Consider the following 16,387-nt stretch of genomic DNA (forward strand, 5'->3'; position numbering starts at 1 on the left):
ATATGACATATCAATATAATTTCAAATATATTTGAATATATATATATATAATTCCTATCAGTATCTTTTTCATTTATGATTAAGTTTCAACCATCAAACTTTTTGAAATCATTTTGTTGTCTATCTATTTTATTGTATTAGCTTGAATTAATATAGGAGAGAGAGATTCCCAGTATTGTAATTTATCATTATTAAGGGGATCTCAAAGATGATTAGTCGTATTGTAAGTAGAATCTACACACAGATGATTTATATGTCATTTACATGTCATATGACTGGTACTTACTACTACATCAATATTACGCACATACACATAAATTCTTGTATAACAACGTTTTAAAATTAACAAATAAATAATATAAGGCTCAAATGATTTAAATTCAATACAATAAGAATAATGTTTTAACTAGACGTCTAGTTCAATTTTAAGAACTCTACGTATTTCTTTGTGTAAATTACTAGTCCGTGGGCTATTATTTCGAACAGATTATATAGCTTTTATATGAATGAAATATGGCGCTCTAGAGCTGTCACGACATGACAGATTTAGAGCGTCATATTGGACTAAGAAATGGTAAAAGATCTCAATTTTGAAATTTGTTGTTCTCAACATAAACTCCATCTGACAGACATGTATTAATACATATACTTTAATCCTGGAAAAAGATTTTTGAATCTATAAAAGAAGAAAAAAGTAATTGTTATACAAAAATTATATGATTTAGTCAATAAGACAGCTTTAGGATCCCCTTAAAATAAACTAATTTTATAAAGCTTTATGTGTTGTAATGCATATTGCAATAAATGTATTGTTTTATCTATTAAATTTCAATAAATACCTGTGTATGGCTTTATACATTAAAATCATGAGATCACTAAATATAATGTATAATATATAATGTATGAAAAGAATGCTTCAATATCGCGAAACTACCAACAGCATATTCATACTTGATGTACATACGCGTATACATACATCGGCATATCGTATGGTCGATGCGATTCAAAACTGGTCGAACAAAATAAATGTTACGCGTTTTCACTCGACCGGATGAATTTGACACGCGATGCTGTCCATTATTAAAACATAATACCCCTTTCACACATAACGAGTGGGCCGACAGTGACAGCTTTGTAAATGCGAAGGCGATATAATGCTCGATTCGCGAAGCGAGCCAATATTCATCCTATATTCAAAAGCAGTGAAAACCCGAGGTAGACGAACAGGTCGACCCGTCAGTCGCTTTTCCAACTTCCTGTAAAATACGCATCATATCCGATGTCCAGCCCGAAAACTCGGAATAATCGAGGAAAATGGTCGACCTGCTCACTCTCGATTACAATTTCCGGATTGGAATGAAGCTGGTATTTAAACTCCTCGCAGCAACGTTTTCGTTCTTAATCGAGAAAGTTTAATGAGATACATCTCATGTCAGAGGGACTACGTTTACACGACTCGATTTACGACGAAGTTATAATATCGCGCGATGTTATGAAACTGGCCAATCATAGTCATTCCATTCTTCAGAGGAATAGCTGTGATTGGCCAGCTTCATAACATCGATGTTGTAACTTGTGTAAACGTGGTCTTCACTTTACACGTATGTGTCATTAACTACGTTTACACGACACTCTTAATCGAGTTTAATAACATCCGTAGTTAGAAACTGCGTTTTTTTAATTAGAGTCCGACCGAAATTTTTACCGAAATTGAAAACGAACACTGATCATTACGTGTCAGTTTCGACTGAAACCATATAACTTTTTTTCATAAATGTTAATTTTAATATTTGTAATTATTGTTTCAATAATTAAATTATGATGTTTATGAAGAAAAAGTACTTATATTCTTTGGCCAAAATAACACACAACTGAAATTTCGGTTTTCGATTTCGGCCGAAATTTAATTATTGTTTCGATAAATTATGATATTTATGAAGAAAAAGTATATGATATATAGGCATGTCTATACATATACGGCCTTCATAGGATTCTTAGTTTTTAATTTTGGTTTCGATTTCGGTTGAAATTGTATGTAGCCGAGTGTTTCGGTTCAGTTTCGGTAAAAGTTTCGATCGGACTCTAGTTATAATATCGCACGATGTTATGAAAAATTGGCCAATCACAATCATTCCATTCTTCAGAGGAATAGATTATTGGCCATCAGTTTCATGATTACGGATGTTATTAAACTCGATTAGGATGTCCGTGTAAACGCAATCATCGGCAAGGCCGTGTTAAGAAAATTTGCGCCCAGGAGTGTGTGATCTTCGAGTCTCTTTTTTCGCCCTAATAACGGCAGCATTTCTAATGACCTTTTTTTTCTAATAGTAGTTTCATTATTCGTACTCACGTTACTCTATTTTCGTTACCAGCTTTGCATATTTTATGTTTAATACAAAAGTATTATACTCAGAGAAAAATATAGTTTTGACAACTACTAAATTAACAACTCTAATAATTTAAGTACTTGCAACTAGTTTTACAAAGTAATAAGAACTAGTACTAAAGTAATACTGAATATACTATATTTTTATAATACTATACTATATTTTTATAGTATTCGGTATGACTTTAGTTCTTATTACTTTTTAAAACTAGTTGCAAGTATTTAAATTTTAGAGTTGTATTTTATAGTTGCCACAACTTTTTTTTTCTCTTAGTGTACATAAATTCAATATGAGAAGTGCCGCTTACTTCAAAGTTAGATTTTGGAATAATGCATATGTATTTTATTTATCTCAAAGTAACACTTTGTATACGTTTCTTTTCAAGAATAGGGACCCAGTCTAGTGCAGGAATGAAAATCAGATCTATAATTAGTTATCATGTATACTGTATGCCATCCAACTTTATTTCTTGCGTTCTACATGTCTCCATGAGACAAATGGAAATTAAATTTCGCGTAACAGAAAACGCGTAGAAGAGGCGTAATAATTCGAAAAACGCGTAATATCGAGGACCTGATTATATAATTATGCGATACGTGTTATGCGAAAAATCTGTATCATATATGGGATGGCATCTTAAGTTTGTAATATTCAAATTTCATGTGCGTAACAAGCTAATACAATACAGTCCAGTATAAACAATTTTAGGCTATTTTAACGCTACACTGGTGACACAGGTGTAGCCAGTATAGCGTGGTGCAGTACAAAAGGCGTCAAAACTTGAGCTCAAGTTCTAAAAGCTCGCGGTAGCACAGTATTTAGACATTCTGTGATACGACCAATGTCATTTTTTTAACAATAGGCATAAGGCTGATATTTTGTTTGTCGTACGACAAGGCTTTTGGAAACACTGCATAACACCGACGACCTCACTGATTTTAACTTAATATATGTTGGTTTCAATAATTGCGGGAAAGTCACATTTTTAGTTTACTGTTAATTTGATGTAACTTTTAAACGGCTCAACACTACAAACGATCGAAAAATCACTTCGAATAACTACAAATGACTTATAATGAGAATATGTCATTTGCTTTTCTATTTAAAATTAATTCCTAGCTGTTTTTTTAAAAATCGATTATAAGCTATTTTTTAACTATACAAATAAAAATGTATACTACAAACGATTTCATATATGAATCTGATATCATTTGAGCTGTAGCTAAAAAAAGTTCCTTACCTGTTTTTTTAAAAAATCGATAGCATTTTTATTTTTCAATTGCAAACGAAATAATAAAAATATGACTACTACAGTCATCTACAGGCAAAATTCTCAAGAAACGTCCTTTGAAATCTGAATTGATAAAAGTCGAGTGCCAACTTCACGGAAGTCCTCGTCGTTGCCGGTGCCTGGACGTTGACGGGAGGCACAGGGTCGACGAACCAGCCAATCGTGCGGAGGCCCCCGCATCTGCATTCTAATGAGGCTCACCTGGGTATATATGGACTTAAGCCCGCAACTTCGTTGCTTTTTCCGAGATATCTCTCCGCTATACAGGTGAGTCCTCTTCTTTTTCGCTCTCTCTTTCGCGAGATACCGCATAGTTCTCGATGGAACATTTCTATGAACGAGCGTGTTTTTCGGTAGTATCTTGGAATCGCGTTAATGAGAATATTTGTGAACGGGTGCGAGGGTTTTGTTATCGCGATTTCCAGCGAAACGCTAACGTAAAATTGACGCACCAAGCCGGTAACGTAAGCGATCGTTTTTGAATTAGTCGATGTATCTTACTCACGATGTGTCAGTAATTTCCATTGTTAAACATGATAAGATAATTAACAGAGACGTTGAAAAATCGAAGTCGGATATACAGCTTCGACTCGATTACCGATTTTCTTCTCGATTATCTAAATACCATGTTGTCTACGATTAATTCCTCACAGCTCCGTGACAGCCGATTAGTCCAAGGTTCTAAGATATGTCTTCTTTGAAAGCAAAATAACAGTTTGACTTCGTATGATACATGAGACTGCGTAGATAGAGATTTTCATAAATGAATAACACAAGTTCTAAGGAATGTGATATATGCGCCTGTGTGCATGCATGTGCGTGTATTTCAATGGGAATATAAGAATAAAGTCAATAAAAACCGATGTATTAACAATATGTATTAATTAACAATGGTCTAATCCTTACAGAAACCCAATTTAGGGGTCAATTCTGTAACTGTAACATTACAGTCGTTAAGAGTTACAGAATAAGACGGCTCCTTAGTACTGGCCAATTTAATTTAAAATTGATTTCGAATATTAAAAACATTGAACAAAGTAAGTAAGTAATTAATCATTCCCTGGTGAAAATTTTTCTCAGAATTTTTTATATAATTTTTCAGAATTTCTATATAATTTTATAACTTTCTCAAATTTTTTATACGAATTAGAACACTTCTCAGAAAATCTACATCTTTTTTCAGAATTTTTCATGTACGTTAATTATAAAATATTGTAAGATTTCTAAGATTTTTTGTAAGTATAATAATTTCTGATGAAATGTTATAACATGTAAAAAATTAAAAAATATTTTTTTAAAATTATAGGATGAGAAATTTCAAAATTCACTTGAAACATTCTAAGAGAAGATGTAAACTTTCCGAATATTTCTGAGTATTTCTGAAAAATATTCCAATTCGTATAAAAATTATGAGAAAAATTTTCACCAGGGTCATCTTTCAATATTAAATTTTTGTAAGAAAATGAAAAGTAATTTTATTCTTTTCTTAATTTTAGTTTACATTTTCGTCTAATTTTTACATGTAGAATCACATTCTTTTCTTATTTTTGTGAAAAAAATGCTAATAAGTTCATATTAGTAAAAAAAAAAATCGCGATAGTTCAGAAACATTACAATAAAATAATTATATAATTTTCGTTAAAGTTATTTTTCATTAATCTTAACAATCTTATTTCTATTTATAAATAAAACACATTTTTCAATCGATAATGTAGTGAAAAATAACTTTAACGAAAATTATACAATTATTTTATTGTAATGTTTCTGAATTATCGTGATTTTTTTAATTATTCATGACTATTCATGTATATACTCCTCATATAGTAGAAATATTCTAAATATATTATACGAATCTTCCACAGACTTTGCGATATCTTTTAAACTGCCCCTGTAATATTTATACATAGCTGTGTGAGTCGTATGGCAAAATGATTATTGAACAGTATACTGTCCAATAACAATAATATACTGTCCAATAATAATTTATACAGCTGTGTGAGTTGTATGACAAAATGATTATTGAACAATATACTGTCCACAAATCATTTTGCAATACAACTCACACAACTGTATAAATATCATAGGGACAGATAATTTTTAATCAATACTTATGATTAGTCAAACTTTAAACATTTAAAATTGAATAAAAAATAACGGTTCAAATAATTAAATAAATTAAATAATATAATATATGGGGCTATGAACCATTCAGGGTGTTATGTGAGTAAAACTTTTTTATAAACAATCTAAATTTATGTACAGACGTTTCGATCCCTATCGGGTCATTCTCGATGTTAAATTATAATTTTAAAATTTGTTACCGGTAACAGTGCAAGATGCTCACAAATTAATATATAATAAGCGCATTTAATCCTCGCATATTGGCAAGTGGAATTATGGCAGAAAAAGGCCTCGATACCAAGCAGCATTCACATAGAAACTTGATGTTAGTCGTATACAGAAGTCACATAATAATCGTATATAGTCTAAGGTCTAAGTTCACGGTATGATTAGACTACATGCAATTATTATGTGACTTCTGTATACGACTAACATCGTTTCTATGTGAATGCTGCTTGGTATCGAGGCCTTTTTCTGCCATAATTCCACTTGCCAATATGCGAGGATTAAATGCGCTTATTATATATTAATTTGTGAGCATCTTGTGCCGTTACCGGTAACAATTTTAAAATTACAATTTAACATTAAGAATGACCCTCGACAGGGGTCCAAACGTCTGTACATAAATTTAGATTGTTTATAAAAAAGTTTTATTCACATAACATTCTGAGTGGTTCATAGCCCTATATTACATCATTTAATTTAAACATTTATACTTAAAGATTACTTCATGGAAAAAAATGGCTTACATTTTTATTGGATATCTAATTTTTCATGCTACAACAATTCGAATTTTGGGACACCTTGTACGTAAACATATTAAAAAATGATTTGCTCTCGCATTTATAATTTGCTCTCATCATTAATTTTGCGGATCCCGTTTCTAATAATAACTTCATGAGCGATATCGTAAACACCGTTAACGTCGGACGATGCCTACGCGCGAATCTGATTGAATTCGAGCGTCCACACTCCATTCTCTCGTTTCGTTCCTAATTATTTCTTTTTACTCTTTCTTGCCTTTGTTGAGACCAAAACGAAGGTCAACACCTATGTCACACCTACCTACGTGACGAACGCACGAGTCAGTGACTATCGAAATTTTTGTCTTAAGCTTTCCTTTGTCATTCACATTTTTTTTGTTATCACTTGACGTTCAGACGGATCGACGATCGTTATTTCCCGTAATTTCGTTAAATTATTCTGTTCGCGAATTTACAGAGCGGCAATTTTTGTCACGAAATAAGCACCATTTCGATTTTATTTTTACTTTTATTATTTTCTTTTTACATTAATATTTCTGGAGATTTTTATCGTGGTCTTTCGCAAAGCATGGACAGAAACATCTCTCGCTCGATTCCTTTGCTTCATTTTCGATGACCTAAACGAAGATCGGACCGGAGGTGCCTGTGTATAAAGAGACTTCACGGGCTTATATTACCATATCAAAACGAAAAATCCGAGATTCTCATAAGAGAATCACCGTTACTGATCAGAGCCGTAATCAATGTCGAATAACAAAACATTAATTAATACCGTTCAGCCGGGTCGAACCGTTATTTCGCCATCGGCAAAGTAACCAACGCGATATCGCTAATACGCGAGGATACTCTTAACTATATCTCTATGAGGCTGCTGCGAAGTGTTCGCAGACTCATATCACAAACATGTGATTCCTCGAATACAAATGTCACCCGTGTCTTTGTTCTCCGTTTTATGCACGCATCGCGCCACAGTTCGGCAAAATCAAGGGTGAAGATATTTATTCAATTAAATAATCTTTATATTTTTTTGGCCAACAATGTATATTGATTACAACATATATCAAGTTTGAGATTATTTGAAAGGTTTCCCTCATCTTTTACCATAAATAGTTAAAAAAAAATAGACAGATTTTACACATTTTTCATGCATGCATGCGTGCATGTGTACGCGTACTCACACACATTGAAGTAACATTATATTTTTCTAAGCTGTATAAAAAAAAACCGAAGAAATGAAGGAGAAGATTTAGAAATAATTCAAAAAGATTCAGAAACATATAATTTAAGGTAATCATTGCGAGAAGTCTAATGCATCATAATAAACTATTTGTTTTCTTGAGATTATTTATATTTATATTATTTTACTCTAAATTCTATTTTTTTCTAATTGCAGATTTCAAGATGACGTCCATGATGAAAAAGTTATTGTTTTCCTTATTTTCGTTCCTGGCGCTTCTAACATACGGAGCAGCTAGTGCGTTTTACTTTTGATAATAAGATAATATTAAAACGCATGAAATTCTAATTCACATTATTGTAAAACATCGCATTAAAACTTTAGGCTGTTCACAATCTTACTTTTTGTTCGCATTTTATTTTTCTGTCTTTATTTCTATAATTTCTTTGCATCGTATAATTTTAAGAAAACAAAATTAATAGGGAAAGTATTGACAATAAATTAAAAGTTATTATATTCCGAGTTATCTAATAATAATTGAAAACATTAATTAATGATAAATAATAAATTATAATGAATGATTTTTATAATCTCTATATAATTTATAATAGTAATAATTTAGATACGTGGAGTGTTATAATGATATATGTATATTTCAGAGTCTCCAAGGTTGGTCTGTTACTTTAGCAACTGGGCTATCCATCGTCCGGATATAGGTAGTTATGGCATCGATGATATTCCTACTGATATGTGCACTCATATCATTTACTCCTTCATCGGCGTGAGCAATGTTACCTGGGGAGTTCTCGTTCTCGACGAGGAAATCGACGTTCAAAAAGGCGGCTTCAATAAGTTCGTCGCTCTGAAAGAGAAACAGCCCAGTCTGAAGACCCAGGTCGCTATTGGTGGCTGGGGCGAGGGTGGTAGAAAATATAGCCAAATGGTTAGCGTGAAAGCCAGACGTGACGCACTAATCAGCAGCATCGTTGGTGAGCGTAGTTCCATAGTTCGAGAATGTTTCATACATGGAATTACTAAAAAAATTAATTTTTTCTTTTATCGCAATATTTATAAACTTTGCATAATTTTAAATAGAATAGAAAACATTGATGCGTGAAAATCGTAGAAAAATTTGCCTTTTATATCTAATATATTTGAATATAATATATTTAATTTAAAAGCAAAGTCGAAAAAGACGTAACTCATCTGTCTCGGGAATGTGGATCGCGCGAATTGAATATGAAAGGATTTAATAAAATTGATAATTTCTCTGGTAGATTTCATGCACAAGTATAAGTTTGATGGTTTTGATCTTGATTGGGAATATCCGGCTGCTACCGATAGAGGTGGTAGCTTCAACGACAAGAACAACTTTTTCTACTTCGTTGAGGAACTGAGAACCGCATTCGACAAGGCTGGCAAAGGCTGGGAAATCACGATGGCAGTGCCGATACCCATGTTTCGACTCAACGAGGGGTACCATGTGCCAGAATTATGCAAGTGAGTTCCTCTTTGCTGTATATATTCATACTCTAATAAAATATATACAGGATGTCCGACAAGTTTTTACAAAACGCTTATGAGTAGGTAAAACGGATTAAACTAAGTCGAAAAGTCTGCCATTTTGTTTCAATCCTATATCTTGAACTATTCAGAAATTATTTAGATGGCCCAGAATTTTTGGCGGATACTGTTTTTCAATTATTACTTAATTATTATTATATTATTTGCAGACTTGTCGATGTCATCCACGTTATGACTTATGATCTCCGTGGCAATTGGGGCGGATTCGCTGATGTTCATAGCCCGCTCTACAGAAGGCCTCACGACCAGTACGCCTACGAGAAACTGAACGTGGTATTCTTCCTACAAGTTTTTTCTATTGAAAAGACATATGTACGGAAGACATTTATATGAGAGTATTGCCATTATTTCAGCACGATGGTCTTCAACTCTGGGAGGACAAAGGCTGTCCCGCCAGTAAACTTGTCGTAGGAATTCCGTTGTATGGACGTAGCTTCACCCTCAGCCAAGGCAACAATAACTTCAAACCTGGTACTTACATCAACAAGGAAGCCGGTGGTGGCGAACCCGGCAATTACACTGACGCTCAAGGATTCATATCTTATTACGAGGTAAATGATCGATCCGTAAACAGCTAAAATCAGCGAAAGTCGAGCGATGTCGCATTTGTTACGTCAAAATTCTTCTACAGATCTGTATGGAACTTCAACAACCGAATCAAAACGGGTGGACCAAAGACTACGATGATGTGGGTAAAGTACCTTATATGTATAAAGGTAAGTTTAATTTTTGTAAACATTGGAAGAATAAAAATTTCTTATACGAGATGATTTCGAAATGACGTGTAATTGTTTTTGGAAATCTGACAAACAAAGTGTGGGAAATTGCCAAATTGGTGTATGAATATTACAAGATGAATGCACCAGTGAATGAGATTGCCTAGAAAAATATTGTTCGATAATTCAATTTTATTGAATGGAAATATTATTTTGATCGTATTTTCATTTTTCAAAAGCATTAATTAATTATAGTGTGAATGAGATCAAATAAAATTTAAGTTTTAAATTTGTTTATTTTTTAGTAAATAAATTAAAGCCAAATTATATTTTTTTAAATGGAAACATATTTTCTTTTCCACATTTTTGTAGTATGAAAAAATGAATTTATCGATATTATTATGTGTCATTTGATTATTTAATCTCAAGATAATTCAATTAATATTTACAATCTGATTCATGAATCTGTCGATACCTAAAGCAATGATATCCATGAAAAACATTGCAGTTTAATTGAATGCATAACAATCTGTTGAAATTTTATTTCACTTGCAGAGTTTCTAGAAGACACAGTAATTCTTATTTTTTCATAACATTCAGTCGTTAACGTATGTACTTTAGACAGGGTAAAATACGTCATTAAAGTATTTGAAATGTGCCAGTCCTGCTTATAAATATATCTCGTATAAAACAATTTCAGTTAAAAAAATTCATAAGCTCTTAAATATGAATTATTTTTATAAATCCTCTAAAATGAGCGCCCAATAGGAGTTAAATGGGCAGTTATTGGTGTATCCATTGGGCGCCCTTCAAGCATTCATATTTGAATATATATTTGAGACATATTTGGAGCATGAAATGGATATTCGGAACGCTCAGAATGTTCTTCGGATACCCAATGGTCATCCTGTGTTATGTAGGTTTTTGGCAATCAATCCCGTATGACAACCGACCCCCAGTCTCCCTGCTGATGCACTTATTGTATATTAAAATTTTGTTTCTGCAATTTCTCTTTGCAAAATATATGTTGTTATTATTTGGTTCTCATCAGGTTAATTAATTTTTTCATCTGTACAATTTTTGCAATAGTTTGAATTATTAGAAAGTTTTGATAAGCAGGAGGAAAAAGTCCTCAATGGGTTGGCTACGAGGATGCGGATAGTATTGTCCACAAGGTCAATTTCATCAAGGAGAACAAATATCTTGGTGCCATGGTCTGGGCTTGCGACATGGACGACTTTAAAGGAGTCTGCGGTCCTACGAATCCTCTCATAACCACAATCCACAATGGTTTTAAGGGCTACACAGTAACATCCAAAAGTTACAACACAACTCCTAGGGTAAGGAGTTAGTCAATTAATATTACGAGAAATTGAGGTTAATTCAATCGGCGATTAGTTCAACTTACAGAATTATCCGCAGTGAAAGCTTTATTTTATTGATCTCTAATTTCCCTTTGACTGTCAAAATACAAGTTAGTAATGATATTACTAACGACTATAGATATAATTTGATATTATTAATACGATATTATTATTAATACTATAGATATAATGATATTATTAATACGACTATAGATATTACTTGATAAGATAATTATCAATTATTAGATTAAGTTTGATCGAGAGAGAGAGAGAAGTCATGCTGTATGTTCAAATACTACAAATTCAAATAGTGAAGAACATTTTGTTAGAAGAATGTAAGAATTGAATTTCTTACAAGAATGTAAGAATTGAATATAACACTCGTGATTTTCAGCCCGAGTGGGACAGGCCACCCAGTACCCCATCTTCGACTGGGGAAAAACCGAGACCCATCTCGAATCCCGAACCCATCCCGAATCCCGAACTTACTCCGAATCCCGAACCCACCTCGAATCCCGAACCCACCTCGAATCCCGAATCCACCTCGAATCCCGACGTAACACCTCGTCCTACGCAGTCTACGTCGAAACCAGATAAAAACGAAGTTGTTTGCAACGGCCAGATAATGATTCCTGGCAAAGACTGTTCTGAGGTACGCTCGTAAATACTAAAAAAATATTTCAAAAAAGTGCAATCTTTAAAACAATATATATTTCTAATTTATTCGAGATATAAACATGAGGGCAAAAATGCCTTAATATTCCTTTTTTTCATGCCTTCTCATTCCTTCTTATGCAGGGAAGGAAAACACTGACTATAAACGCGAAAGAAATTATAAAATTTAATTTGTTTGACGTATATAGCAAACAAATGTGTATATTTGACAAATATTTTGCATCTGGTGCAAATTTTTTGTAGCGAAAAGGAATAAATATTTCTTACATCCGTAAATAATTTGCGATCCCTATATTTGCAAATGGAATTTGCCATTATATGGCATAGGATTGATTCATAGCAAATTTTTTTTTTCTTTGAGTATTTTTTCAAAATAGCTTCTTCTAATGCGACATCAAATTGTGATTTTTAGAGTCCGTTTTAATCAAATTTGCACACGGAACTCTTACATAATAACTACATATTCTTTTACAGTATTTTATGTGCGTCCATGGTAAACCGATGAAATCACGCTGTCCGACTGGTTTGATTTTCCATACCACTAATCTCATTTGTGACTGGCCAGAAAATGCTGATCGCAAAGAATGCAAAAAGATTTAATCTGTCGATGCCTTGGTCTACTACTAATGTCAACTACTCAGCGTTTTATCGATCCATTTCTCAAGTCTACGAGGGAATTTATTACGATAATTTCATATGAGAACATTCGTTACGTGTTAATATTTGTTGTTGTGTGCGAGAGTGTGTGCGATGCTAATATCGCTGTAATAAATCATACGCAGTTATTAAAATCTGAGAATTGTACTATGTAATTTTCTATCCTTTATATAATCCTCTTTTTTAAAACTCTTTAACTTATTTAACTATCTTAGTTAAAATTGTAAGTTTAAATTTAGAGAAAGAGAGAAGAAAACTCTTAGACCCTGCGCACAATGGAGGAAATAGTAGGAAAAAATAGGAATAAATATTAAGATTTCAACCTACCCCCCGCGTATTCCGATGTAACTGGTATCTGATAGGTTGAAATCTTAATATTTATTTCTGTTTTTTCCTAATATTCGTTCTATTGTGCGCAGGCCTTTGTACAAAGAGCTTTTACTATTATTTTTTTAAATTAAATTAATTACGGTAAGGAAAAGTTTATTGTACCAACATACACGTACGCGCGCGTACACATACACAAAATCTTTATTTTCTTAAATATGTAAATATATTTGATATATCTTTTTAGAAAGTGTATAAAATAAAGCGTATGAAAATAGTTTTAATAACTTTGGGTTAAATCCTTTTTAAAAAGTAAATAAGTTCACGCAAATAATTTAAAAATATGACGCTGAAAAATCTCTAAAATTTGATGTTTCTGCGCATTAAAGAGCATTTTATAAGTGTATGCATAACTCACATAATGTATATTTGATCATACAAAATGGAATATTCATTATTGTATATATATCAAAAATAGCTTGTAGAATTTAAATGAAAAATAATTTGTCAAGAATTTCTTAACAGTCGTCAGGTTGTGAATGTAATCGCAGATTCGTATGTGTTCTCGTTCGAGATCGCGAAACTTTCCTGTTTCATGATGCATGCTGCAGGCATCGTTTCCTCCTTTCTACCGTTATTGACGGCGCAACAAAAAAAAAAAAAGAAAAAAAAGTGATTTGACGTTAACAATGCGTGACAGTTAGCGCAAAAAATATGCTCTCGAATATGAAGTCAAGAGTGGTGAAAAAGCAAACAGAACTCTCTTTCCGCTCTTCTAATCTACTCTACCAAAACGCTCTCCATTCGCGAGAGCGTTCCTCGCGTGAATGAATATACGTAAATTTTTAGTGGAAAAATCGTATATGTGCTCCGAGTTCAAGACCCCAAAGATCCCGAACCTTGATTGACACCTGAATGTTCTCGTATGCATATAGAGCCACCCTCTGTCGTGCGATCTCTCTCTCCCTCTCTCTCTCTCATTTCTTCTTTTTTCATCCCCATCTCTTGTCCACATTCCCTCCTTCTTCTACATTCTGTTACATCGCTTTTATCCGGAAGCGAAACTTGATGGCTGTTATAATTTAACGAGCACATTTCTTTCTCCAGTTACCGCGGCATTTGCAAGAACGAACACCGGCGAAGCCCACGTTCCTTTCTTTCTCTTCTCTTATGCATAAGGCGGTTTCTTCTCATTTCACGACAATCATCGCGTTTTTTCCTTTTTTTTTTCGATCGAATAATGCTGTGAAAACGAAGACAAAGAAAGAGTGAGAAAGTTGAACGCGCAAACGAAATCGATGACGCGTTTCATATGTCGGAGGGTGAATGGCGCAACGGTTTCCAAAAATTAGAATAGCCTTGTAAAATGTAATTCTAACGATAACGGTTGGTTTTTTTTACGCTTTCCTCGCGACAATTATTTCTAAACGTTTCCCAATTGTTATTCTTCAATTCCGCGCCGTCACATAGAATTTATAATATAAAATATTCATATGGGACACAAGATTAATAATAATTTTATTTAAAAAATGTATGTATGTTATAAAATAAGAAAATATCGAGCGCCAAAAAAAAATGTCGCCGAAAAATTATATTTAAAAATACGCACAGCAGGTATTTGCACATAATTTTTAGAATTTCACATTTGACAATTTTAAACTTTACTTACAGTATAATTTTATCTTAATATGAAATATGTATATTAATTAAATCACTATTCTGAAAGTAAGACGCGAGCGCTATTCTGACGCAGTGCTATTTCAAATGACATAAATAATGTATTGTTGTTCGTGTTTCAGGGCTGGCGACCCCGCGTCTAATTTTTTTTGCGGCCAGGGACAAAGGGGGACATAAGAGAGAGGCGACGAAAGGCCACGGAACCCACTTTTATAACTCCATCGACAATTTTTTGGTTACCCTCTTGATCGTTATTTTGATCAACTTCACACGTACATTCGGCCATATAGGTACGTATTTTCCCGTTTGATTTATCTTCCAACATAATAAAGAGATTCTTGACGTTTTTCCGGTAAATAATTTCAGTCACCACAGCACGTGCATCAACAAGTTTATCGATTTATTGATAAATCGTTTAATAATCGCCTTTGTGTTATATGATAGCATATAATTTTATTTTTATTTAATAAAGTATATATAGATTTAATTAAAAAAGCTATACATATTATTTAAAATAAATAAAATTATGCACTGTTACTTGACATAAAATCGTAAAATAATTATTAAGGAGGGAAACTAGTGTGAACACTAAAAAGAAAAGTAATTTTACGGTATTTTTTTTTGAAGAAACAATGCAACGTATTTTTTATATTTGTTTGAAACAAAGATATACAATATTTTCTTATTTTTTTATGAAAATTACCCATCAACTCTGATGAGATATCAATACTTGTTTATGGGCCCTATAAAATGAATTACTTTTTAACAAAAAATTTTATTCTATTTTTGAAAATGTGTGATAAAGCACACAAAAATCTTTAAAGAAATGAAAAATAGACTCAAAATGTAGGTTTAATGTTACCAAAATCTTATTGATCAATATAACTAATAAATTTATTGTAACACGTACTACATTGTCTAAAATATGTTTGTATAATGCCGCTAATATACACGATGATAGTAAATATTCCAGAACAAATAAATAAAAGTATTGGAAAGAATAAGGGCACTAAGAGTCAGGCGCAGAAGACGTCGCGCAAATAATACACCTATGAAGCGTGAAACTTCTTTATTCACTAAACGCGCTATTAAATAAAAGTATTTAAATAAAAGTATTTAATACATCGACTTTTACGAACAAAAACCTTCTAGACTAATAAATAGACGTAAAAGCGGAAAGGAGTATCAGCTGCATATAGTAATTATTTGGAAGCGTTGTTGTTCTTCATCAAGTAGATATCTCATACACCGGGCAACTGCTTCGCAATAAAAGCAAACGATTATTCGCACAAACAGACATTAGGCTTTCGCTCTGTATGTTTTTACTACAAAACAAATGCCCTCGCTTCTATTCTCCACTAAGAGGGTTCGTCCCATTTTTATTCGCGTGATGCATTGTGCAGGAGCGAGCTACTCATCGCCGCATACACGTAACTTTAACGATCAAAAATGCTTATCGTTTTGCCAGCTAGCCAGCCCAACCCGATGTGATCCGATTCTGCCCCGCGTCCGTGTAATCGTGCCCTTTTATGTTAATTGGCAATCCTTTTGCGTTTAACCAGCTGTGCCGCTGTCATTGTCTCGACTCTCCGTGAAAATTTTTTCTTACCGCTACCACGAGTTTTCGACTATGGCTCACTGTGT

The 16,387-nt window shown here is 33.0% G+C and overlaps 1 protein-coding gene across 2 annotated transcripts; it reads left to right on the top strand.

Moving 5' to 3' along the window:
- The first annotated feature begins 3,862 nt into the window (after window positions 1–3,862).
- LOC108758892 (endochitinase) lies at window positions 3,863–12,872 on the top strand. 2 transcript variants are annotated; one of them, XM_018504106.1, is made up of 10 exons: window positions 3,863–3,948; window positions 7,960–8,040; window positions 8,403–8,732; window positions 9,021–9,243; window positions 9,477–9,600; window positions 9,681–9,878; window positions 9,959–10,043; window positions 11,163–11,383; window positions 11,802–12,059; window positions 12,557–12,872. In XM_018504106.1, the coding sequence occupies exons 2-10, from the start codon at window positions 7,968–7,970 to the stop codon at window positions 12,680–12,682; spliced, it is 1,638 nt and encodes a 545-aa protein (XP_018359608.1). In that variant the 5' UTR covers window positions 3,863–3,948; window positions 7,960–7,967; the 3' UTR covers window positions 12,683–12,872. The 2 variants fall into 2 exon arrangements, with proteins under 2 accessions (XP_018359608.1, XP_018359607.1); XM_018504105.1 differs by having other exon boundaries at window positions 3,864–3,948; window positions 11,160–11,383.
- Window positions 12,873–16,387: the final 3,515 nt, after the last annotated feature.

The sequence above is a fragment of the Trachymyrmex cornetzi genome, unplaced genomic scaffold (assembly GCF_001594075.2).
Source record: "Trachymyrmex cornetzi isolate Tcor2-1 unplaced genomic scaffold, Tcor1.1 scaffold16, whole genome shotgun sequence".
Lineage (NCBI taxonomy): Eukaryota > Metazoa > Arthropoda > Insecta > Hymenoptera > Formicidae > Trachymyrmex > Trachymyrmex cornetzi.